General features: G+C 38.5%; 3 protein-coding genes across 5 annotated transcripts; 1 reads left to right on the forward strand and 2 right to left on the reverse strand.

Annotated features, from left to right (window-relative positions):
* Positions 1-261: 261 nt before the first annotated feature.
* On the reverse strand, positions 262-9,172 carry LOC106180216 (phe13-bombesin receptor-like). The gene is made up of 3 exons (XM_013564130.3): positions 8,008-9,172; positions 2,167-2,271; positions 262-1,571 (listed from the first exon to the last, which is right to left on the reverse strand). Exons 1-3 carry the CDS (start codon positions 9,095-9,097, stop codon positions 787-789), a joined length of 1,980 nt encoding a protein of 659 aa, XP_013419584.3. The 5' UTR covers positions 9,098-9,172; the 3' UTR covers positions 262-786.
* Positions 9,173-12,063: 2,891 nt separating this feature from the next.
* Positions 12,064-19,436, reverse strand: LOC106163989 (N-acylethanolamine-hydrolyzing acid amidase-like). 3 transcript variants are annotated; one of them, XM_087011864.1, is made up of 10 exons: positions 19,202-19,436; positions 18,079-18,173; positions 16,449-16,518; positions 15,968-16,106; positions 15,497-15,587; positions 14,711-14,790; positions 14,146-14,318; positions 13,384-13,446; positions 12,678-12,773; positions 12,064-12,430 (listed from the first exon to the last, which is right to left on the reverse strand). In XM_087011864.1, the coding sequence occupies exons 1-10, from the start codon at positions 19,387-19,389 to the stop codon at positions 12,283-12,285; spliced, it is 1,143 nt and encodes a 380-aa protein (XP_086867990.1). In that variant the 5' UTR covers positions 19,390-19,436; the 3' UTR covers positions 12,064-12,282. The 3 variants fall into 3 exon arrangements, with proteins under 3 accessions (XP_086867990.1, XP_086867991.1, XP_086867992.1); XM_087011865.1 differs by lacking the exon at positions 12,064-12,430 and adding an exon at positions 12,441-12,510; XM_087011866.1 differs by lacking the exons at positions 12,064-12,430; positions 12,678-12,773 and having other exon boundaries at positions 13,384-13,501.
* A 2,698-nt stretch (positions 19,437-22,134) lies between these two features.
* On the forward strand, positions 22,135-24,814 carry LOC106163990 (uncharacterized). Its single transcript, XM_087012059.1, has 2 exons — positions 22,135-22,775; positions 23,698-24,814. The coding sequence occupies exons 1-2, from the start codon at positions 22,569-22,571 to the stop codon at positions 24,154-24,156; spliced, it is 666 nt and encodes a 221-aa protein (XP_086868185.1). The 5' UTR covers positions 22,135-22,568; the 3' UTR covers positions 24,157-24,814.
* Positions 24,815-25,292: the final 478 nt, after the last annotated feature.

Below are 25,292 nucleotides of genomic sequence, written 5' to 3' on the forward strand. Positions count from 1 at the left end.
CCCCCTTTTATCAAAAATAAATTGAAGTCTATTATCAAAGTTAATCTTTTTTAACCAAATGGGTGGTAATATACGACTTGGGTTACCATAAAGAAAAGACTCATAAGCGAGAGGGCAAGGAGGTTAGCCGTGCTGGGTTTTACGCAAAGCAAACCGATACTGGATGGGAAATATACCGCAGTGCTTTCATACTTAAGGGCCGATGCTCTTAGGGTGGGGGAGGAGCGTTCACGACTCGTACCACTGAACATGTGAATGGGTCAAACGGCCAATTTTAAAAGTAAGTGTCAGTAATGGCTTGATGGTCAAGTGCCTTTTTCACATTCTTTGATTTTTAATGTTACAGATGTACTTGTTCCATCTCTCGGTTATGATTTCCAGTTCCTGGTTGCGGGTATTGTGCTAGGTGTGCCAGTCTCATGTCAGATGCACATTTGAGAAGCTTAATCTCACCAAGTTGCGGCAGCAGTGCTTCTCTTGCGGTGAAAAACGAACAATATAAGCAACGTAAGTATGTCGTGCGGATCGCTTGTGATTGCCCCTTTCAACGCATAATCATTTTGTAATAAGAAGAATGGCTTGACCTAACAGCGTACAACTGTATCACCCCATGACGTGGATCCATGCAGCAAAGTAACTCAGTACACCTTGGTCATCTGTTAAACCGACTCAATTTAAATCAAAAGCGCAACTTACAAGTGATTGTGCTTCTTTTACATGTAGATAGTTCCTGGATGGCACTGTAGGGCGACAAGATCTCTAGATCTGTTTGAAAGGTAGCACACATCAGCCAAGAACAATATGTTCAGGTACACGTGTATCTCTGCTACCAGTCGTTGCAATTCCGAAGTTGTCGTTTTTAACGTCGTGACATACGTGTGGGGTTGACACAGAGGTGTTCGTCCTTGTTGATTCACGTGAGGAGAATCTCCGCATGAAACGAAGCGCTGCCCAACGAGCGCTGTCACTTACTTGGCGGAATCCTTGACGGAATTCTTTAGAAACGAAGTTGTAGACTATAGGATTTATGCAAGAGTTTGAAAAAGCTAATAACTGAGCCGTGCTTGAGATAATGATGTACGTGATGCCCTTTGGCCCGACGCCAAGAGCGCAAACAATTGTAATCATGGTGAAAGGAACCCAACATACGCAAAATACCAGGGCAACAGACACCACTAGAATCATCTGTTTCATAGTGTGTTTCTTGGATTGTTCTGCTAACTCCTCTTCAGAAAAACTTTCTATTGAAATGTCTCGTTTTCGCAAAGCTATAACAATGCACATCGACGCTATAAAGAGAATCAGAAGAGGCACTAACACGTCTGCAGCTGTTGTGATGACCACGAATACCGTCGTTTGGTATTGGAACTCAAATACAGGGGAGCATGCAACACCCTGATACTCCATGTAGTATATCGCAATCGGTGTGTTAACAAGAAGCAAAGCAATCCATATTGAAATGATGACCATTTTTACTCGCCGTTTGGTCAGAACCATCCCGCATCGCATTGGCCTGGCAATGGCAAAGCATCGAAATGCACAAATTGCGGCCAGCGAGTACCCACCCACTCCTGTGGTTACGAATATGGTGTATTTGAAAAATTTACAGAATCCATTCCCGAGTATTAATTTATACTCGGTGCCATAGTAGGCCGCCTGGAGAGGTATACATACTGCTAGAAAAATGAGATCGGACAGTGCTAGGTTGAGAAACAGAATGTTCGGACTGGTGCTAAGACATTTACTCTTAGCTATAGTATAGATGGTTAAAGTGTTTCCGATGATACCAATGATGAGAAATAAAACAAAAACCATTGGGAAAACCACAGAACTTATTTTCAGAAACCTCATCAAGTTTTCGTAGTCTTCCGAGTATGTCCCGTTCCCGCCCAGTTGCCGACTGGGTTCATATCGCAAGAGGCTCAAATTTGTAGCACTAAGTGCTGTGTCCATTGTACACTCTCTAGCTACATGTTATATCTGATATGCACTCCCTCGTAATCAATCCCCGTGTGCTTGCCTGCTTAACTGGACACCATAAAAAGCAATGTCCTTATTTTTTAAGACTGAATTACTGTTGACTGTCGTGCCTTCTTCCACACAAGTCAGTTCATACCAGTTGTTTTTACGTGGTTTCCCCCTCTAATGAATGTGTACATTACGTACTCCCACGGCTTTCTTGTGTGTCTTCAAGAACCACAGGTTTAAGTTCCAACGTCCAATATCCTGTGATCGCAGAATCAACGAGAAAGAAGTCTGTGCCAAAGGCAGCTGAAGGTAAACATATACATGTACGTATACAAGACTGCCTTACTTGCATGCCACCTTTGCGAACCATTAGTGCACTTAAAACATTTCTTTGTCCCGGTGTTATTCTTTGGTGTTCCACTAAGAAACTGCCAACCTATGCCCATCCTCAGTATTGCCGTTTAAACTAATTGATAGAAACCTCTTACATCCCCAGTCTTGCTTTAAAGTGTATACGATGCTTCTTACATTTGCATGTCTAGACGTAATACCTCATTAAAACAAGTGCCTCCTGTTCTAAGTCATTCTAGGAATCCGATACCAAGGGCAAATTTTCAAACATTTTCCAATATTTTGAGATATTGGCGTCATAGCCATCAGTGCGCAGAGCTTGAAATGTAGAGCTGCAAATTCATCAACTGATTGGCCATGAGTGATTTAAGCTTCGCTTCTTCGTATTTGCCGGATAAAAGTATTGAGAAAGATTAGTTTGTTATTTGCAATTGGTTAAGTAGGCCTACAAAATTGCAACCTTATTGGATAGACTGGAACCGACGCGACAGTTCTCAGAAGGTTGTCCCTTCGGAGAAAACTAAACAATCAAACATGCTATATGGTACTCCGCAGTCAAATGGCAAGACAGAGAATAAGAACTATACTAAATATCAACAAGCATTTCTGTCGTATTTAACGAAGAACTTCATTTCTTACGTGCATCAATGAAAGACAACGAAATTTAATAAACAAAGCCCGTGTGAAATGATGAGATGGCCCCTAAGTAATAAATGTAAAGTTCTCTTATTGAATTGGAACTTGACTCTCCAGTTGTGTGGTCATGATCTACTCAGTCAATACCGATAGCATGACCTTAAGCTCAAACTTTCTTACGGTAAAATGTTAAATACATACGCGAAAGTTAAGATGGACCTTTTTAAAATCAACGTTTACTGTACCATCCCAAAACAAATGTGCTTTAAAATTTTAATGTTAAAATAAATTACTTTTATAGACCATCATATAAGATTTTCTCAGAGTTAAACTGTTAACATCATTCTAATGTGAAAATTGGACAACGAAGTGAAGCCAGGGACGTACGAAAGTCAAGTGTTCGAATATAAGCTGGAGTAATAAATTGGATAGCGGTCAATGCAGAATTAGTCGACTGCACCGAAGAAAAACAAGGTAAACGGTCTTTTAGATTCTTTCTGAAAACGATACTTAGCCGGCTATATGTTAAAGCAGGTAATAATTAACCTTTGACATTTTTGTGAAATAGGCACCAGGACTGAATTGAATGCATTGATGAAATATTAGGATAAGCGATCTTAATTTTTACTAGTGTATTGTGACGCTGTCGACTGCGTTACAAAGAGTAACTTTCTGTCCGTAACAACAATTAAACTGTGCCTTGCAGTAGAAAAAGCCATAAGGTCGGAGTGGCATACAGAGAAGCAATTTATTTCATTGAAACCCCTTATACATGTATACCAGTTCATCTCAACTTAACATTCACCAATCAGGGCAAGTTACACAATGCACGGCGCCACTAAGAAGTCACCGATCAGAATACATTAAGCCCTTACAACGGCCCGGTTTGAGAGTAAAAAAATACTTTACGTGCCGACAACTGATCGATCTTTGAGCAAAGCAATGCTTGTGGCTTCTATCTGCGACAACACTGACGCCAGTTTCATGGTCGTACAAAGGACGCAGCAAGGGTGCCGTCCAGTGTAAAGCGGGCTTTACTGAACAGACACCAACTTACGCATAGTACTGGGCTAATGTTGTAACAAATCTCAACTAACGCAATGCCACTACGTTACAGTATCTAGCTAGTTGTTGCTCTAAAATCCATGGTGGAATTATCTTTTGCTTAAACTTGTAATAATAAATAAATAAATAAATAAATAAATTGTTTTTTAATGCCGGTATGTGAATCTTTATCTATCAACTGCAATGCTTAAGACAAAGGTACACCCAAGGTCTTTTTGGAATCTTTTTCATATTCCGGATTGGTGGGAGGCGCTTGAAGAAGCGCAGTGCATGGAGGAGTGCAGGACAGACAAAAGAAGAAAAAAAAGAAGAAAATTGAAAATGAAGAAAACCACAGAAAGGAAGGACAGCAAAACTAGCCTTCAACTTGCTGTCCAATGTTTTGTTGTGACAATTAAAGACATTCATGCACTGATTGGACTGCTAAGCGATTGAGTTTGGGTATGAACACTGTATATTTCCATTAGTACACTACCAACAAAATCAACTTGAGAGATTTTGTCTACGCCAGCATTGCGAATCACCAACGTGAATTATCCAGCAAAGCACTTAATTTGTCACAACACATAGATTTCATCTTCGGATATTTGAATTTAGACAGAACACTTATATAAGTGATCGATATGATATTAACTTCGAAGCTCTTTAAAGCGAAGTGCACTCTGCAGGCTATAGGCATCACGGGAGTGTCGACCCTAAATGCATTTTTACTGCAAGGCACATTTTTCAATGTGGCTGAAGTCCACTGTCCATTCCTGAGCTTAAACGGAAAATTCCATTACTGTTTCACTGTGAAAAACCTAGCGTCCATTCTTCAAACAACTTTCTCAAATGCATAGAAAAGCAAGCCGTGTCATTTTTTATTTACTTTTTCAGGGGATTGTTGCGAACATTAACAGAAGGTGAATACGTATTACTGTATATATGTTTTCTCGGTTATGGAGCAATTTTAGAGACGAGTGAGGCAAATAGCAAAGAGCTTGTTTATCAATATCCCCGCGAGTAATCCATTATGCAAAATAATCACATCTCTCACTGTTCATCTGATTAAATTGATTTTAAATCGCTTTAGTCTCAGTATATCAAATGTAAAATCTCATGTATTGATCCAAGCCCACTCCCTCTCGCTTAATATCACGTATCCACATTATGGTGACATTTTTTAAGCTTCGAGAAGCACATTTAAAATATTTTAAAGGTGGCACAAAAAAAAAAAAATAATAATAATAATAATAAATTAAATAAAATAAATAAGTAAATAAAAATAGGACTTCAAAATGACATAAATTAACTAAATTAAAGTCGGTGTCCGAAAGTATATTGTGCATGTGATATACCTGAATAACTATATACATATACCTTTAGTGTGCTCCCAATGGTCTCATTATATTACATATATCGGTATGAACGGAAATAAAATAATCTGTAATATTCTAGCACAAGAAATCACACACGCTTCTCTCTCCCTGCTCCCGTTTTCTATGAAATTGTCCGTAATTTATTACAAGTAATCCGTTTTGTTGACAGTCTTGGGACTCCCCACGACTAAATTCGAATATCAACACACAGGCGACGTCACAGCATCAACGGTTTAAGTATCTCTATAACGCTGTCAAATCCCAAAGGAAGAAAGATGTAATTTAGTGTAATTAGATGAGAAACTCGCCATAACGGTTGCCGCTGAGAGTTAAAATAAGGTTAAAAACGCACCATTATATCAGAGTCATTCCTCATTTTTTTCTCAGTAGCTTCGAAATATAAGTGTAAGGTACCCACAAGTCAATAATGCGATGGCTGGAAGTCCATCTTAATCATGGAAAAAAAGCTACTGTGCAGTTATTAAGAACGCGCTATTGGTCGTCAGTAGCTTCAGTTATCCAAATATGCCTAAAATTTGCTATTCCGGAGTGCTTCTCGCCAATGTCCTCAGCAAAGTGAAAATTTTGCAGCAAATGTTTAGCTTGCGGCAAGTAGTCCGCAAGAAAAAAATTGTATTGCTGCTAATTAACATCAAATTCGCAAGAACATAAAATTCCTTTTTGCAAATTTGCAGCGAATTGCGGGATGAGTTAGCGGCAGTCCTGGTATTCTTCCAAGGGTGATCATTTGGCCATATGTGCATGTATCTTTGAAAAACGTTTCTTTCCACATCGATGATGCATCTCACTCGTTCCGTTCCTTGACAAGTCATTGGACTACATGTAGTATCTACAAGTGAACGAATTTCACTTTACCCATCCAAATCCCATATTAATATCACTAAGAATAGCGCCTATGACAGATTAAGACGACTTATACAATTCTGAAAGCCCAAAGCTGCTTTACCCATTATTCCAATTTAATTTTGCTTTTATAAGCCAATCACTAGACGTTTTATCTTGATTAAGTCCGGATAATTTTATGTCATTTTCGCTTTTCACCTTCCCTCTTGCTAACTGCATGGCTTGATCATTATACAGAGTTTTAAGTACCTACTGGGATTATACTATTAAAGGCCTATTATCTATATTATCTACTTGTATAAACTGGCACGCTTGAATTTTGATTGCTGTAACACCGCGGTCTCTACCTTCACATAATGTTTGCTTTCTGTTGTCCCATTTTCCCTTATTTTTTGTTTTTGTATTTTTACTTACTTCACTTTTACTTTACGTCACCTGTACGTTACTATCATTTCCTCTTACGGTTGCCGTGAGGTCAGATGAGCCGCTAAATTATTCGTCATTAGACAAAATTCCACGTTTAAGAATCCAGCTGAAATTTAGTTTTCATTTCAAACTTAGCAGATATTCCTATATTGATGATGTTTCTGCAGATACATATATCTGAAGGTGGGTAAACTGGTCGTTTCTCTGACTAACGAAGAATTGAAGTTCCATTGAGTTAATACTGTTAGGCAAGTTTAGTGAAATTTTAGAAGAAATGAAGAAGTACTTTGATTGTCAGGCCCATATACTTTTTCCCGGAATTTATGGAAAAAATATTCTGGATCATTGTACTAAGTCGATTGGACGTGGGAGGAATTACTGTGGAAACCGTTTCACTTTGACATCTTTTGAAGCACACTGAGTTCGTATAGCGATAACTTTATTTCATAAAAAAATATCACGCCGATTCTGTAACTGTTTTTACAGCACAAGTCTGGAAAACTATGCCAGTATCAGTTTACAAACAACAATGTAATAAAATTAAAACACGTGATGTGCAGTATCATACTTACACAAGTATGTTAAGATGTTAAAATGCTCCATCCATATGCCAGTTACCTATAGTAACCTTTAAAACATAAGGGGAAATAATATATGCTTTACAGAGTCTATAGGCGCCTGTCTCACAAATATTGAACAAAGTCGAATCGGTCAAAGCAAAGGGTTTTTAGACTTTTAGTCAATTTAGCTACACATCACAAATGATCTCATAGTCTGCCTTCCCATCTTTTCTATCAGTCGTTTCACAGCGCCTCTTTGGTACATGACAATAGTTTTGAGAAGATACCTACTTTTAGTGGTGACAATAGCACATTTAACTAGGCACAGTATACCAATAAGATTTATTACACCAAACAAATAAAGAATGGAAACTAGAACTTGGACTGGATACTCGCATGCGATGTAAATGTAGATGATATGCCGTTTCGAGTATATACAATAGTGAAGTCTAAATCACTTCATCATGAATCTGAACAAACTGACACTGTTGCCATGTGACAATCAACACCGAAGGTGTCCACCAAGAATGTCTTCGAAGAAAGCTCTTCATTTTTTAACATCCCTATACCAATAACGCAAAGTCAAAGTCGACGAATGTGTTTCCGCCTCTGCCAGTGTAACGAAACTGAGGGTCCATGTGACAGGAAGTCCGCCCTCCATATAGTTATAATGGTTAGGGTTAGTCTGACCTAAGTGGGTCAAAATCTAGGGCGAGGCTCACCTGTACAAATGAATGGACAGCGGACTCTCTGTTATGGGGGACTCTCTGTCACATTACACTTCCGTAAATTAGTTAGCTTTGTTGACGTCCCGTGTGGAAACTGCCTTGCAGGTGTTCCATGTCCCTTCCGTGCTCCACAAGTCTGTCGGAATCCTATCTGAAACTCCCGCGAAACGAAGTTATAAATGATGGGATTTAGACAAGAATTTGAAAATGCTAGCATCTGGGCTATGGTTGCTATGACGACGTACGTGATACCCTTTGGAGTTACTCGGAGGTAGCTGCATATCGTTAATATTGTAAATGGCACCCAGCACACGACGAACAGAACGGTGACGGTACCGAGTAGAACCAATAGTCTCTTTGAGTTCTTCTTCGATTGTTCCATCCCCTGGTTCTCGCCGAGGTCGTTCATAGACATCTGGTGCTTGCGGAGAGCCTGAACTATACACGTAGAGGCAATGAGGGATACCGTGATAGGTAAAAAGACGTCAATGGCGGTTGTGCTGGCGACAAAATATGCCTCCTGGTACCGGTGTTCAAACACAGGTTGACAGCTACGGTAGCCATGTTCGGTGTAGTGAAGGGCGACTGGGGCATTGACAACACACATTATGACCCAAATGATGCCACATGTCAATGTTACGCGCCATTTGGTCAGGAACCGAGCCGAATGCATTGGCTTCGAAATGGCAATGCAACGAAACACGCCGATTGTAGCCAGAGAGTATCCTCCAACGCCAGTTGTAACAAATATGGAATATTTAAAGAATTTGCACAGTCCTTCCCCTATGAGTAAGTCGTATTTTTTGCCATAGTAGGCCGCCTGTAGTGGTATGCAGATTAACAGGAAAAATAAATCAGAGATAGCAAGATTTAGAAACAGAATGTTTGGACGAGTCCGCAAATGTTTGTTGGTGCAGATAATTCCAATAACCAGCCCATTGCCAATTAGACCTAGTATAAGAAATACGGACAGAATAATAGGACATACCACGGCGCATGTTGCCAGCATCTGGAGGAAGAAAACGTATTCCTCACTTGTCGTTGCGTTTATCTGTCCGTGTTCCAGATAAAAGGAAATATTATAGCTTTCCGCTGTATTTGTGACAGATTCGCCAAACGTGAAATTCGGTAGGTATTCCATGTTAATTCCAAGTCCAAAATCTGCAAACGTTCGTCGTTACATGTATTTGATACACCCTGTGATTGTGACAAAAAAAACCTTTGAGTGAAATGTTCCACAACCGCTTGCCGATTAATTTGGAACAGCTCCCATAAGCTTTTAGTTGCATTTATTTTCTAAAACCAAAAGGACGCCAGCCAATGAGCAGTGTTGAAGTGTATCAACATACAATATGTATATGATGTGGTTTTAAGTGTCAAAAGATGGCCGGGAAAACGCCTGCTTCAAGTTACCCTTCAGCACGTGTTAATTAACAAATGGAATACAGGTCTCCACATTGACAATACATCTTCGCCGTTTTAAGTGCTGCTGCTATTCTAAGCGAAAGACGTGCATGTACCACAAAACTGATATAGGATGTAGTCGGAGATTCTACGGCTCAAATCTCATTGAAGAAATTGTATAAATGCCGTAAAGTGACCAGATATGATCAGATATCTATTATCTACCACTCGTATTGTTGATTATTTATTAGAAGATTTAGATATAATCTTGGTATTTGCTGTGCTTGTATCTTTTCCAGAAAAGCGTGTAGTAATACACCGTACATGATGGCAATGCCTATATATAAATGTAGAATGACATCCATTAATCAGCAAGTGTAGGCGCAATCAATCGGGTTATATGAAATATAATTTAATATTAAGGCTAATGTAAAGACAGTCCATGCTCCATCTTGATTCTCGACCAAACATTGAGAAACATGTACCCCGAATACCAGTTAACACTTATTGAATGAGTAAATCGAGTGAGCGCACTGAGCAGCATTATATAAAAGACCTATAAGAAATGTCTTCAGCCTTCAAAACAGTAGACATAGGGCCTGATGCATTTTTACTTTCGAATGTGCTGAGGAGTATTCTTATTCCTTTAAACACAACTAACGAGGCTCCAGAATAGTTAGCATGGAATCAGAGAGCAGGCATTTGTTGGCCTACATTCTGGCGATTAATGCGGGAGAATTTAATGACTAGGAGATAAATGAACGTAGACTACAAATAGGTATTGCGTGTCTTGTCACTCGTAAAATGCCATTTATTAAATGGCAATTTTAAAATCAGACAATAACCAAAGAACAGTTCAACAGATTTATTTTAGGGCAGATGCGACTTTAAGACAACTATCGTAGGGTTATGAACACTTTTAGGCTTTGCGCAACAAAATCATGTTCCATTTCAGAAAAAGATTTTATGAAAATTAAGTTTAGCACGTGCAAACATTGTAGCCAATTACCGAATACCAACATCAAACAAGCATAAAAAAATTAATGGAATATTCAAGCAAATCATACGTCCCATTGTACGTATTAGACTATATGATATGGTTTACAATCTCCTAGCTTATCCTTCGGGAGTCCCTTTCCTCGCCTCCCCCCCCACCCCACACACAGAGTAGCCGCAACAGTGCTGCAAACCTACCGCATATAAGGCCCCATTCAGAATGAGAAAAGCCGAGTGCTAGCTAGGTTACGACCTAAATATTAAAATATGGCGGACCTACATGAAAGAAAGACCGCTCAAGCCTGTAATGGTCTCTCCGCCTCTCACAGGCTCACCACGCGTCGTCCCTCGACCGGTTGAATTGAGCCGAGATGTAATTACTGTGCCCCTGCACTCATTCTGTCTTCTCATTCTGAATGTTCTCTAAGACCCGCAATCCACGCATTATTTAGGCTCTTAGCATAACGTATAATTGCTTCCGATTGCCTTTAGGTGTTTATTACATCATGCCACTGACTGATCAACAGGGATGAAAAATAATCAACAGACGTAGACGAGGACAATTTTACTATAACATGTTGGTTACTCGGATGGAAAACTACTTGGTTTTGTCTTGTTTTGCTCGTTACGGTCTTTCATTTTTTCATTTTGAAGCTAAGGGAGAAACACGTGCTCGCTGTTTAACGATGGACTGACGCGTTTTTAGGTACTTAAAAAAGCACTCTTAATATTTAGCCGTTCTGATGCAACCATGTGGATTAAGTACATGTTAGTAATAGTTCATGTAAAACTAAATCTATATCATGTCTCCAGCAGACGTCCTGCTGTCTTTCTCTCTGATGGAAAATGAACTGCACTTGAAAACAAATGTGTTGTCGAAAATGGAGATCTAAAAAAGGGAACTGTTAATTTTACAATCTTGTAGTCACGCCATGTTGCGGCTGGCTGTACCATGTACGTAAAAAACTCACTTAACAAGACACTCACGGTAGAAATGGGATTGATACATGGTGGCAAATATATTACATAAGGTTGGATTGTTTTATCTATTGGCCACATACTCAACGAAAAAAAAACGTGAAAACATTAATTGTTGAATAAAAAACATTTCTATTGCTAATGTAGTGTTGGCAATACTTTTAATATTGTTCCTTGATATAAAAGAAACTAATGGATGCCCGATTCAGACAGCTGTAGTCTGAAGATTGTTCTGAAATTTTTGACTAAATATTCTGCCCTCTTTGATCCAAGATTTAAGGCCCCCATGGGGAGTAGTGATCACAGTTCATGGGGGACAAATTTATCCATTCAAAAATCACAGTGAATAAATCTTAATTCATATCTCATTGAAAATGCAGGAAATACCAGTCGAAGATCATGAATCACCGCGTATGACCTCATTTCACGAATGATGAAGAACTAAAAGCCGCATTCACGGGTATAGGGTTATTCACGGATCACACAATATCATACGAACGTTTCAAGCATTTAGGGAAATAAAAAGTGGCCTTTTTAAGTGTAACGAAATATTCAATGGGGCCCTCACGATGAACCAGTGGTGGTAGCCCAAGAGAATGAAATATCGCACCTACTGTGCAGCTGCATGTACCTTATGAGGTAATTAAAGCAGTATACACACACACACACACACACACACACACACACACACACACACAATTGCAGCATTTACAACAAACAAGAAGCATGTAAACTTATTTTAAAATTTATTTACATAAACCATTGCAATAAATGATTAAAAAATCTCCCTTCTATCACAGTTGAAATCACTTGCAGAAAAAAAATTGGTCAAAAAGTTTCTCATTTAAATAACAAAATTTGTTGTGCTTGCACTGAAATCTGAATGATGATTAATCTGCATAGATTGTTTGTAAAAATGATCAAACAACAAGTCAAATAAAAATGGATTTATTTGAGCGTATTCTTCTCAATCTTGAAAAACTTCTTCTGTAAAACTTCCGGCAGCCTTTTTGAAGCCTGGCTGTTATAATGGCGAACCCAAGCATCAAAGACATCCGGTTTTCCAGCGCTCATCGTCGCCGTGTACGTGGTATGCCTGCAAAAGGTAGTGAACTAGTGTCTTAAACCTCTTTTACACTGGACGGCGTCCTTTCTTCGTCCATAAAACTGGCATGTCTGTGGTCGTAGAAAGGAGACACAAGCATCGCTTTGGTTGCAGAGGGCTTTAAATGTCCATTTTTTTGTTTGTCAATGTTACGTTACTATAACATTAAACAAATGTACTATAAGCTTGGTTAACATAATATAAACTGTATAATCTATAAAATTATTGCGATATTCACCTGTTTACCACAAGAGGTTCCGATAACACTTCAAACAATGTGCCCTTGTTGATGTTTTGTTGGCCAGTGGAATTCAATGCTTTCATAGCCGGGGTTCTGCAATATTTAAAACTACAGTTCATTCACTTGAGCATTCATTTCATAATTTTTACTCATTTATCCTGTTATTATGTATTTTTTTTTAATTTAAAAGTATCTGAGTCCCTAGCAAGTGGAACATGTTTGGGTTCTTAGCAAGCTGAAATATAAAACAACTCACTATGAATATAAGAACAAGTCAGTGCCAATGAAACAATATGTACATGTATATGCACTTGCACATCATACATGCACTTGTATGTACATCTACATGTACGCACTGTTATATAAATAAAGCTCTGCTTCCAACGTTCAATGTATGGTTACAAAAAACCTGCTACTACTGGTCTTAATGTAAAGACTGACCACAAAATGACTATGCAAAGCAATATCCTACATTGTACAGGGGAATTATACTGAACTGAATTAATTCAAATTCATAATCATTAAGATCTACTTTCAGTTTTGATACTTTTTTTTATTATCTTTTAAAATTTTTTGTGAAACCCTCCCAAGAAAAAAAGAACCATAGGAAATAGATTTATGACCATTTTTCTCTCAGATTTTATTTGTGAAACCTGTCCAAGACAAGTGAAACCTCTGGTTCCCCCACAGTAGTAACCCTTACCGTCTGTTATCTGTGGCAGGGGGGTCCACCCAGTGATCATAATTAGTCTCCACCAAATACCACCTAAGAATAAACAGAAGTCATCATAGCTATCTAAATAGTCTCCACCAAATACCACCTAATAATAAAACAGAAGACATCATAGCTATCTATAAAGTCTCCACCAAATACAACCTAAGAAAAAACAGAATACCAGTTTTATAATTATGATTTAGACAAAGGTCCAGCAATTACTTTTACATGTAACCACTGTACCACTGTGACAGACATGCTTTGATTTTATGCTATAAAGTAAACAAATTTATACAAAAAAATAAAAATAATAAAGAAAAACTTTCATGAGAGCACTAAAACACGTGTATTCAATCATCTCAATCATCCTCTCCATCCAATATTTTGTTACCTCCGCCAAGGAGGTTATGTTTTCACCCCTGTTTGTCTGTTTGTTTGTCAGTTTGTCTGTCTGTCATCAACATAACTCAAAAAGTTATGGACTGATTTTGATGAAATTTTAGGAACTGTCAGAAGTGGGCCAAGGAAGAGATAATTAGTTTTTGGTGGTGATCCGGATCAATAATCAATAATAATCAAAAATTGCTGCCTTGGCGGAGGTCTGTGCTCTCGGATTGCTTTTCTTGTTGAAAAGATATTTTCCTTGTCTCTTTTTTTTGTATTTATTTCTACAACTGTTGAAGGACCTCACAGGACCAATGTAAGTAAGTGATCTGTGGCTGTAATATAAACAGTCAGAAAATACTTCACCTTCCATTAGGGATGTCTAGTTTCCATACATTGTCTGCCTGCAGTCTGGCCCGGGTAACAACTGCTCCCTGGCTGCTGTTAGCGCCACCTATAATGAAGTATCCCTCTGCTATTGTGTCTGTTGTCACTATTCTGTCCAGTGCTCCTTCAAATGTGGTTTCTTCTTCCAAAGTCTTGAAATAGAATTTAACAAGACTGACCACAGGGAAAACTAATCCAGAAATTAAGCATTCAGAGAGGGGGGAGTAGGGAAAGGGGGATGTGGAGATGGGGTGGGGGCGGGGGTGGGGGGCTTAACTGAGCCAGTAACACACCATAGGCATTTTTTAATTTTGTCTCTGTTATTTATGTAAACAACACAGATCAAATAAATCAGACTTTTTGTTGCATGCGCAAATCTGGCTTCAGAACCAAGTGTTGAACTTAAAATTAGGCCAAATTGGAAAAAAGGAGGAAAACAGACTATTTCTGATAAAGGGACACAATGATCACATGCTATTAGGGGAACGAGAAATATCATTGGTCATAAAGCTTTCTCATAAGAAATCATATTGGCTATGCATACTTTTCTAATGAGGAATCCAACTGGCCAGGCTTGCCTGTCTAGAAGAGCCACGAGTGCATTCATCCACCAGGCTCCTTGATCTAAAAAGTGACAACAAAATTAAAGATACAACAATCTTTCATTCACTGAACAAAAGAAAGTCTTACCATAGCCAGTCTTTATCAGGGGCGGATTTAGGCCGTCTTCTGGGTCTTCCGGAAGACAGTCAGATTTTCAAGTTTACATTGACGGGTATCTATTTTTTCTGTCAGAAGACGGTCAAAAATGGGGGATGGCGCAACAAAGATAATTTGGAAGACTGTCAGAAAATATCTCTGAATCCGCCACTGTTTATCTCAAGTGACTTAAAAACAGAATTATGGATAGGAAATTCTGTAAACAGTTTTGAACGTATACTATAACAAAGAGTGCCACATGTACTTTGGTGACTAAGGGAAAAGTGTTGAAAAAATGAAAGAATATTGTTACATGTTACAGTGTGTAAGGGCTCACCCCAACAACTGTTCTACATTGATTGATCCAACTTCACAGGGACTCTCATTGAATGCAATCAGGTTAACAGATTTATACACCTCTTCCAGGCATTGAGTAGAATACAGAAAAGCTGGTGATTATTTTAGTAGCTTGGAAACAAGCGGACGTATGTTAATCTCATTATCTGGTTGCACTCAGCATGAATCCCCGCAGAGTTGGATCAATCTATGTAGAACAATTGTTTCACTCGAAAGAGCCCTAAAATTGTTACACTTGTTGTGCACCTTCAAACACGACAAACCCTTCACAAACCTCTCTCATCAATAGAGATGGTGAAACCATATGGTCTTTGTCCTGTAACTATGCCTGCAAAGCCCACATATGTTACTGCACTGTACACAGTCTGGAATGTCAAAATAAAAAAAAACTCATCACCAAAACAAAAAGATGCAAATTGAAAATCACATTTCTGACGACTGTGTGAATAGTAGTCAAAATGCCAAAGCCCTCATGGAAATTAATGTGAAAGCTGTTGATTGCACAAGGTTTGCTACTTAATAGTTATGTAGTTCTACATGTACACATGGCATGGAATAAAGAACTCAATCATCCTCATGTTGGAAACTATGCTGTGGGCATACTGGTAATTTTCTGTTGGAAATATCTATCATTACCAGCCCTTGTCAATTTTCCACCACACACACATACACACACAAAAAGCTTAATTTCAGGATTTTCATATTTTTCTAAGATCAGGCGAGGCACTCACTGTAAGTAGCCTACCTTTCCTCCTTTCTGAAAATGAACTATAGCTGTAATATTCTTCAGCATTTCAGTGAAGCCGTACTTGCCACCATAGTCCAAATTCCTGGCATGCCATATCAGTCCATTCTTATCTTGGGCCACTATGCTGGTACAAAACCTGAAAATAAAGTTGAAAAATTATTATCTACAGATGTTTCTCTTTTTGTACAATTATTATAAAATATATATTTTTTTTCAAAAATGCCCATTGTTTTGAATCTTAAAATTTGGCATTGATCTTTTTTTTTAAATTGAAGTTACTGTAATGGAACTCATTTCTACTCAAGTGAAACATACAAAATAAATAACTAAATGAATAAATAAATATATTTATTACTTAATTAACCATACTGAAAGAAAAAATTCACACAGGTGGATTTATAACACAAGTGCGCCTAAGACGGGGCTCTACTGCAGGGGATGTGGTGTATAAATATAAATGGAAAAGATGACTTCTTACGCAGTGGCTTCATAAAAAAGATTGGCCATGACTATGCCTCCCACATCAGCACCACTAGCCTTGGCTATGCCTGGAACATAAATATATATATATATATACATCATAGGGTTTGTCTTTTGTGATCACACTTTCTCTCTCTCTCTCTCTCTGTCCACATGCACACGCCTTGCCCCCTGCCCCCCCCCCCCACACACAAATGCAAACACACACACACACACACACACACACACACACACACACACACACACTTACAAACCATCATTCACATATTCAACAAGGAGGCACCTGCAGGTACAGTGCTCACTTGGTCTTGCAGTTTTTAATTTCACTGACAAAGGGTTTATTTTTTTCTTCATTGACAAGATTTGTTTGTGTCCTCATGGACTAGATACGAGTTTCACTTAAAAGTATTTTCTGATAAGGTTTCTATTTTATACACTTAAAATCATCTTTCCAAGTTCATAATAATCAAGTATTATACAGAGAAATAACATATACCATAAATTTTCCTTTAATCAAGTCAGTAATTACCATTATCTGATATTTCTGATTATTACCATAAACTGATATATAGCATATTTTGCCATCATAATTTATTGTTTTGATAGCAACAAAGACTTGCTTTGAAGATACAAGAGTTGTTTAATTTTGCCAATGTTCATTAAGTGCATAATAATGTAGCCTTTTCCTGTCTTAATTGCATCAAAGGTTTGCTTTGATGATGCAAAGAACTGAGGTATTATGCACAATAATATCACCTCTCATAATGTGGCTTACATATATATAATGGCACCAAGGACAACTACTTACAGTACAGTGGGGGACAAAAATTAATGTGTGGTTGATTTTTTTAAAACTTCTATATGAAATATACAATTAAGTCTACTGCACACGTCTAGAATAAGTAAATATTACTTTATGTAAATAAATATACTATTATTATTATTATCATCACCACCATTATCATTCTTCTTATTATTATGTTACAAAATGAAAATTATTATACATTTTTCATAGGGTTTACTGACACTCCCATTGAAAAAAACTATTGTTTTACAGAGATCGATCCAACGGTGCTGGGACTCTCGATGAATGCATTCAGATTGACAGATTTACATGCTTCCTCTTGTTTCTAACACACTTGTATATAATTACCAGGTTTCCTGTATTCCACTCAATCCCAGGAGGAGGCATGTGAATCTGTTAATCTGCTGAATTCAGCAAGAGTCCCCACAGAGTTGGATCAATCTACAAAGCACCAGTTCCACTGGGAATGAGCCCATTAAAGAGGATTTTTGGAAGTAAAATTGTTATTGGATAATGATACATATGTTGGATATGTCTAGTGTGACCTCCCACATAGCTGTGAGGATCAGAAAATGATGGGGCCGTAGCAATAGTCCGAAGGTTCAATAGTCCGAAGGTTCATTGGTCCGAATATTCACTACAGAACCTTCGGACCAATGAACCCTTGATTAAAAAATCGATGAAAATGTTATCACTTTTCGGACCAATGAACCTTCGGACTATCAAGACGCCCCCAAAATGATAAATCACAAAAAAAGTAAAGCATCAGAAACAGTGTGGTGTTTGGAAATTACAAGTAGTCACTGCATGCATGTGGCATTACCTCTTATTTCCTGAGCAAAAGGTTCTGGCAGATATTTGTCCAGTTCCTGGGCCAGCTGGTCAACCAGTGGGTACACATCTTCTGGGATGACACGCCTTCAGAACAGAAATCAAAAATAAGGTACATTTTATCGTTTAACTACAAATTATTGAATTAAATCAGGCATAAAACAAGAATATTTTAATTGGATGAGAAGCACTAGCCATGCCAATTTTTTAAAAGACAGTGATGGGGAGAGAGGGAGATATCCCCCCCCCCCTGCACTCCCCTACTCTCATAAATAAATATACATATTTACAATCTAAAAATATCTATATAGTATTTATACAGTTAAGTATAGTTGCGGTTTCACTTTTGATTTCACTTTTGATTTCTTTCATAGCACTCAGAATGAATGCATGGTGTTTCTTTACGCACATCCAAGTATAATTATAATCTGTGTACTGTATATTAGTGCCTGTAACTGCATGAGGTGTATATGTATCTGATATGTACATGTAGCAGCATTAACAACCTTGATAAATGGATAAAAACAAGGTTAATCACTGTCCACCTGTGTTATCAGATATGTCCCGATACTGGACCAAATCACCTGTCATCATATACCCAGTGCAACTGTATAGCAGATCTATAGATACACCAAAACCATGCTGTACATATACATTGTATTACCACGAGTACCTGTATCACTTATCACACTATGTCCAGATAATGTAAGAGTACACTTCAAGTGCACAGGCAGCAATTTCTGTGGGGGCGACCTGCTACTGTCATATTGCAAAAGGATGTGTGTGTGTGTGTGTGTGTGTGTGTGTGTGTGTGTGTTGCCTCAGTTTTCGGCCTTACATGCATTGAAATTTACTTCAAGGTATTGCCAAAAACTGGGGCAAATCTGTGCTGGGTGTGTCTATGGGGGGGGGGGGGGAGGGGGTTTACACTGACTTTTCTTTTAATATTACATGTACTTTCACGCTGAATCCATATGGCACATACTTTCGTTTCTGATATTCAGGATTAAAAGCAAAAGTAGTCAGAACTAAACCTACAATAAATCAGCTGACATTGCGATATCATCTCTGCCTTAGGCTGTAGCTGAGCCTGACCTAAAAACAAAGTTCGTCACCTCGTAACCGTGTCAGCGATCTCTGCCAACTGGGGGAAATCTTTAACTATGTGCATCCATCTTTCCTCTGGTGGAAGATCCAAGTTGAGAGTGTAAACTTTCGGCTTTGTCGGGACGTCCGAAGAAACCAAAACCGTGACAAATACAATAAAAACACAGCAGTAAAGAGAGTGCGACAGACGTCCCATACTGGTCAGAGTGGAAGTCCCGAATTAGCCAGCCTCGTTTTAGAATCTAGGCCAATTATAAAATTTGTAGAATGTCTATTTTTAGTCATGACGATACAGCCTGTACAGTTGCACATGAACTACAGGCGCAAGACTCATGAACCGAAAAACACACAGAAATCGGCGATAAAAATCGGTTGAGAATTTTCAAACAAATTTAATAAAATACTGTACAAGACAAAGAAAACTTTCACCAGCATTAATTTATATATTTTATATAAGATTTATCTGATATTGCATGGGTCCAAAAATAAATTATTTGAGTTGCATAATAAATACTGGTAAGTTAAATAATAAATAAATAAATGACGACTGAATTGGTGATCTTTGACGATAAACATGAATTCCCAAATACTGAATTTGAAACCAGTGTGCATATTTTTCTTGTATTCCTTTTATCTACATGTACATGTCTAGGCGAATGCGACAGGTGATCCTGAGGATACTTGAGCAAATGCCCTAAATGCTTATTTGTGATCAATGAAAAAAAAAAAAAAAAAAAAAAAGAACGGATTGCACATACATGCTATCATTTTGCTTATTTTATTTGGCACAGTTAATGACATCACCACAAAAATGACAATTTACGCTCAAATTGCAAAATGTTTATTCATTATCAAAAGAATTTTAAAGAATGAGAGCATCAATTGGATAAAATCAAATCAACAGATGCAATGTATGGCCAAAGGCCCGGGGTGTTTTGAGCACATATTAATACAAATATTACACATACATATACACATATTAATACAAATATTAATGCAACGGATCTTTGTCCGACCAGGGGATTTTTTCACATATAATTCCTTGGTCCGACCAAGGTCGTAAATAGCTGGCCCTTGGTCCAACTAAGTAAACCAGATTCAGCTATCTATGACTTGGTTGCTTGCTTGTTGCTTTAAGCCATCCATTCATCTCCTAGTTCTTTCCTTTATTTACAATATGTTTATAAGCATTTATCTAGCTATTGTTCGATTCACTACTGGTACAAAGTGAATTTAAAGCGGATGTGGTTATTTTTATGTCGAAAGGAAAAACTGGGTCCATGATTAATTTATCAAAAAGGTTGCCAATGTACTACCCCAACATTCTTAATTAACTGAAAGTGCAAAAGAAAAATAAAAACGGACAAAGCAGTTGGCCCTCTGCTCCAACATTCTCTTGAGATTTAATAAAAATTAACTGAAAGTGCAAAAGAAAAAACGGAATCTGTCATTTCCGCATCTCACATAGCCCATGACCATGTACACGTACTTCATAAAACCTTTGCGTAAGATCAACGAGTTACATGTTTACAATTCCTTGGTATAATCTAGACGCGAACTCATTTAGTGATCAGCATGATATTCCTTTTTGTAGTGACTTTCGTGTGAAGGCACAGTGCTATTCATACATATATTAATTATTATGGAGAGAGGCCCGTGTCTCTGTATAATCTTTTCCAGAGCATGAAAGTTGTTCCAGGAAGCAGAAGAGGTAGTCCTAACAATCTGCACAGGACGTGACACATGTCTACCCTGAGAGTAAAGTTTACTTCGTTGTATCTTGGCTATGCATATTCAATCAACTTTAATAAAAGGAAATAATCGATTAAGTTAATCCTACACGTCACCAACACGTGTAGTCAAAGGACAGTGCTCTGTTTATAGTGAACATGGAAATAATTTTCAAATAAGCTTAAAGGTTTTACCTGCATGTATCATGCTCATAAATTTTCATTAGCTGTTGCTGAGGGTCGTCTTGGTGTATATTTACTTATTTAACTGTGCATATTCGCCAGTACGTGCTAGTAGGCCTACATGCTTGTGCATCAGCCGCAAAAAAGATCTATTTATAATTTTATCTATGTACACAACAGTCCCTGCACCTTGAACCTCAGGTCGATCGAAATTCAAAGTCGTACACGGTCGATCGTTGAAAGACGTGAAATAAGCCTATGATGGATGAAAAGATCCGTCTCATTTACCAGTAAAGGCATGCAAGTGTTCATCGGAACATAGCTACATGTAAATTATTCACGACTCCTCGAAGGTTCATGCAATACCGAGTTCTAGTAAAAAAAAAAAAAAAAAAAAAAAAAAAAACTTCCATCACCATCTGACTCTTAAGCGGTCTTGTGAGGATGAGTGAAATGAAACTTCATATCAGAACCCAAGGTGCAGATCACGGATTTCCGCGGGAAATGACTAATAAGCTCTGGTTTAAATAGAATGACCTAGACTAGAGTGCAGAGGGACGTAAGATAGATCTACCCAACTTTTGGCAAACTTCAGTCATTTCAGCACACGTACACTGTAGGAATAAAAATGATCACCCGAGGATTATTGAACTCAAAAATTGGAATCGTCAAATTAAACAGAACAAACAAAGAAATGTCATGTAATAACTAACAAGTATAGCCTCATGCAGCAAGCATTTCTTTCTACCCCGGCCATTAGATTTATACGAAGTATGAAAACAGATGGTTCGCGACGATTAAGAACAAAAAAGGTAGAGGGCATTACAAACCAATTCAAAATGATGGTGTGTGAAACACTCCAATATTAAGTGTCGATAAGGGTGAATATCAAAACCCAGGCACGAGCAAACGCCCATCGTTATCTTTTAACATGCAAACCTATATTTGACATATTTCCAATTCAACTATTTTGAATCCTGAATTGTTATCGTGCCTGTAATGTCAAGTGTGACCTAGATTAGACATTGTGGCTTACATGTAGGGTATTTTGCTCTACGCTGTTCATTCATTCTCTCAAAAAGTCCCATTTGTGCACAGAGGGAAGTTTACGCACCATCTCAGAACAGAGGCCTCGATTGAGACGCCTGTTTCTCCATCGAATTTATAGTGAAAGTGAGGCTTGTAGCGTGAAACCACCGGGAAGTGCCCATCTTTTTTTTCTTAGTACATGTTGAATGTGATAGATCGAGAGAGATGCAAGGATACCTGAACAAGGGTAGTTATTAGAGTGTATATACTTATTCAGTCTGATCCTACAATATATGTAGCTGGCCCTAGAAGCAACGTAAAGCTGGACAGAGCGTCTAAACCTTGATTACCCGTCAGCTGCACATAGGCGACTGTTAGGCCCTATTGAACTCTTAACTTTGACAAAAATTTCCAGCCAATCGCCAACGGTGCCATGGAGAACAGCAATTCAACAGAGGAATCGGACTCTGAAAGTGATATGTCCTTTAAAGTGATCATGATAGGGAAGTATGGAGTAGGAAAAAGTTCATTATTCCGTCGGTTCATGAAGCAGAGTTATAGTGGAGCCATGACCAGGAAAGACACTATAGGAATGGATCACTACAAGCGAACGTTCATCATTGATGGACATGACATAAAGGTAGGTGTTGATTACGCCCTCGTTACTACAAATTACACGTAGTGATGACAGCGTCATTTCCCCTCCCTCTCTTTCTCTCTCTCTCTCCCTCTCTCTCTCACACACTAGCACACACACACACACACACACACACACACACACACACACACAGAGGTGGGAGGGGGGCTCACACCCATCCAGCTGAGGCTGTATGCTTATGGCAGAGTAAGCAGAGTTAGCCCATGCTAGCTAGCACGCATAAATCTTGAGAGGAGTTTGGGGTGCAGATCCGGCATAAGTAATATTTTTTATCAACTTCATTCCAACAATTAGTCGAATATGTGACACATGTTAGATTCTTAAAGATTAAAGATTCTTAAAGACGTGAATCTATAGGCCTTGACTGTAAGTCCCTGCCTCAGGCCCGTAGCCAGCAATTTCAAAAGGGGGGTTGTTTTTCTGAAAAAGTGGACCTTTTTTCATAAAAACTTCATGAACCTAGATCAAATTTTACCCAGAGTGGACCTTTTCCCACCAAAAGGGGCGATTCTTTCGAACCCCCCGTACCCCCCCCCCCCCCCCCCCCCCCCGGCTACGGGTCTGTGCCTTATTAGCTTAATGGTTAAACTGTTCATGGATATATAAAAAGTTTGAAGGAAGTTAATAAAAGTCCCTTGCTGACTGTTTTATCTGTTTTAAAGATAGATGATAATTGACAGGGGTGTATATTATACAGTAGGATTTATCCGTAGGCCTATATGACAGGATTCATCTCATTCCTTGGTATACATGAGAAGTTCAATTTTTGCTTATTGAAATCTATTTTCATGATGGATAATAGATGTACTCCGTATGCGATAGGATTTATCTCATTCCTTGGTATACATGCATGTAGAGATAATATTGGGGACAAAGCTTGAAAAACTGCACTGCTATCTTTCAGGTAACAATGTGGGACACAGGAGGCATGGAGCGGGCTTCCCTCACGGGAGGGTACTACCGGCAAGCAGACGGGGTTATCCTGTGCTTCAGTCTGACGGACCCAGAGTCCTTTAACTGTCTGTCACAGTCCATGCTGGAGGTGGCCATGTACTGCAGCGTCTCCAAACTCTTCATCTGTGGGACCAAAGTGGACGAGATCTCGCGAGATCACGACCCGCACTCTCTTGTGACTGAGGACGATATCGAGATTTTCAAAGCTCAGTGCGGGGACGAGGTCGTTGGCGGGGTTTACCAAGTATCAGCCAAAACAGGGGCGGGGGTGGAGGAAATGTTTGATGACGTTGCGCGGGTTTTGCGCGACGAATTGGACCAGAAGAGACGCGAGATAAGCAGAATACGACTGGGTGCCGAGTTAAATGAAGGTGTGCCATCTGAAAATAAGAAAACGTGTGCTTGTTAACTTCGCTGGGAGAAAATGTAAGAACAATTTAAAAGCTTCTTCAAGAGAATAATGCAATATCTTGAAAGTTCTCATCTTCCAAGCAATCAACTATGGATTGAGGGTCTCATAGATCGTGAACTTTCTTTCAATTCGGATGGCACCAAGAACATTGCTAGTCAAGTCTCATCTCTGTGACAGTGTCATGCTGGGCATGGCCATTTACATGGTTGAACAGAAGGTGCCAGGGAACTTTTTTTGAACAAATTCGATATTAGTAACGGTTTTTGCTGTCGTGTCCAAGATTTTGTTGGAAAGGACACATCTATGTAAAACGCTAGTCTTTACATAGTTAAGTACATGTATAAAAGCTTTCTGTACATGTATACGCGCAGCACTAATAATCTATTGCCCCTGTGTATTTTATCAATCATCTTTAGGTACAGATTTGCACGTATCTGGGTCATTGGTTTGATCATTATGAACCGACGCCATGTACGCTTTAGATATGCTGTAGTTTACTAGCACTTGTACCTTTATCAACTGACTGATTGCAATATTCATCAAATTTCATTTTGCAAAACGGAAAATTTATTCGCATTGGCGTCCATTATTGCTCTCAGAGTCGGACAGGTGTAGTTTTTATCTGAATATTTTAATAAAAACAAAATGACATAAACATTTGTATCACGTGCATGCACTGGGGTTCGGTGGCGAAATGGTTCGTGTGTGTGTGTGAGAGGGGCTTATGTTTCCATTTCGTCAGAAAAAAAAAAAACAAAAAAAAAACGTCAGTTTTTCCTTTTTATTTGCTACAAATGGCCAAAATGAAATGAAAAATAAACCTGGAAATTTGTTTTTTTCTTTGAAAAAGAGAATGGAAAAACGAAAATTGTCGGCACGTAAAGTATTATTTTCTTTCACTCTCAAGCGGGCCGTACTACGTGACGCAGAAAGGACGCCGTCCAGTGTAAAGGGACCTTTGATTATTATATTTTTGTTGTTGTTATTTTAAATCCGTTGGATTGTGGATAATATAGGCCTACCATGAGCTGCAATGACACGATTAAAAAATAAAGCATTTTCTCTTTGTTCTCATCCTTGATTTGGTAAAAGTTATAATCAGTCTTACTCTTATTTAGCGAAGCACACGTTTT

Source organism: Lingula anatina, chromosome 4, assembly GCF_051362555.1.
Source record: "Lingula anatina isolate TDL-2025a chromosome 4, LinAna3.0, whole genome shotgun sequence".
Lineage (NCBI taxonomy): Eukaryota > Metazoa > Brachiopoda > Lingulata > Lingulida > Lingulidae > Lingula > Lingula anatina.

Excerpts from the sequence above, each read along its gene's own strand:
- LOC106180216 (XM_013564130.3), bottom strand. The coding sequence starts at position 9,097 with ATGGAATACCTACCGAATTTCACGTTTGGCGAATCTGTCACAAATACA. Across the intron at positions 2,272-8,007 it reads GCTAACTAATTTACGGAAGT|CTGCCTTTGGCACAGACTTC; the intron begins GTAATGTGACAG and ends GTTTACCTTCAG. Across the intron at positions 1,572-2,166 it reads CACACAAGAAAGCCGTGGGA|GAGTGGGTGGGTACTCGCTG; the intron begins GTACGTAATGTA and ends TCGTAACCACAG.
- LOC106163989 (XM_087011864.1), bottom strand. The coding sequence starts at position 19,389 with ATGGGACGTCTGTCGCACTCTCTTTACTGCTGTGTTTTTATTGTATTT. Across the intron at positions 16,519-18,078 it reads TTTTGCTCAGGAAATAAGAG|GCATAGCCAAGGCTAGTGGT; the intron begins GTAATGCCACAT and ends TTTATGTTCCAG. Across the intron at positions 12,431-12,677 it reads GAACCTCTTGTGGTAAACAG|GCATACCACGTACACGGCGA; the intron begins GTGAATATCGCA and ends TACCTTTTGCAG.
- LOC106163990 (XM_087012059.1), top strand. The coding sequence starts at position 22,569 with ATGGAGAACAGCAATTCAACAGAGGAATCGGACTCTGAAAGTGATATG. Across the intron at positions 22,776-23,697 it reads TTGATGGACATGACATAAAG|GTAACAATGTGGGACACAGG; the intron begins GTAGGTGTTGAT and ends GCTATCTTTCAG.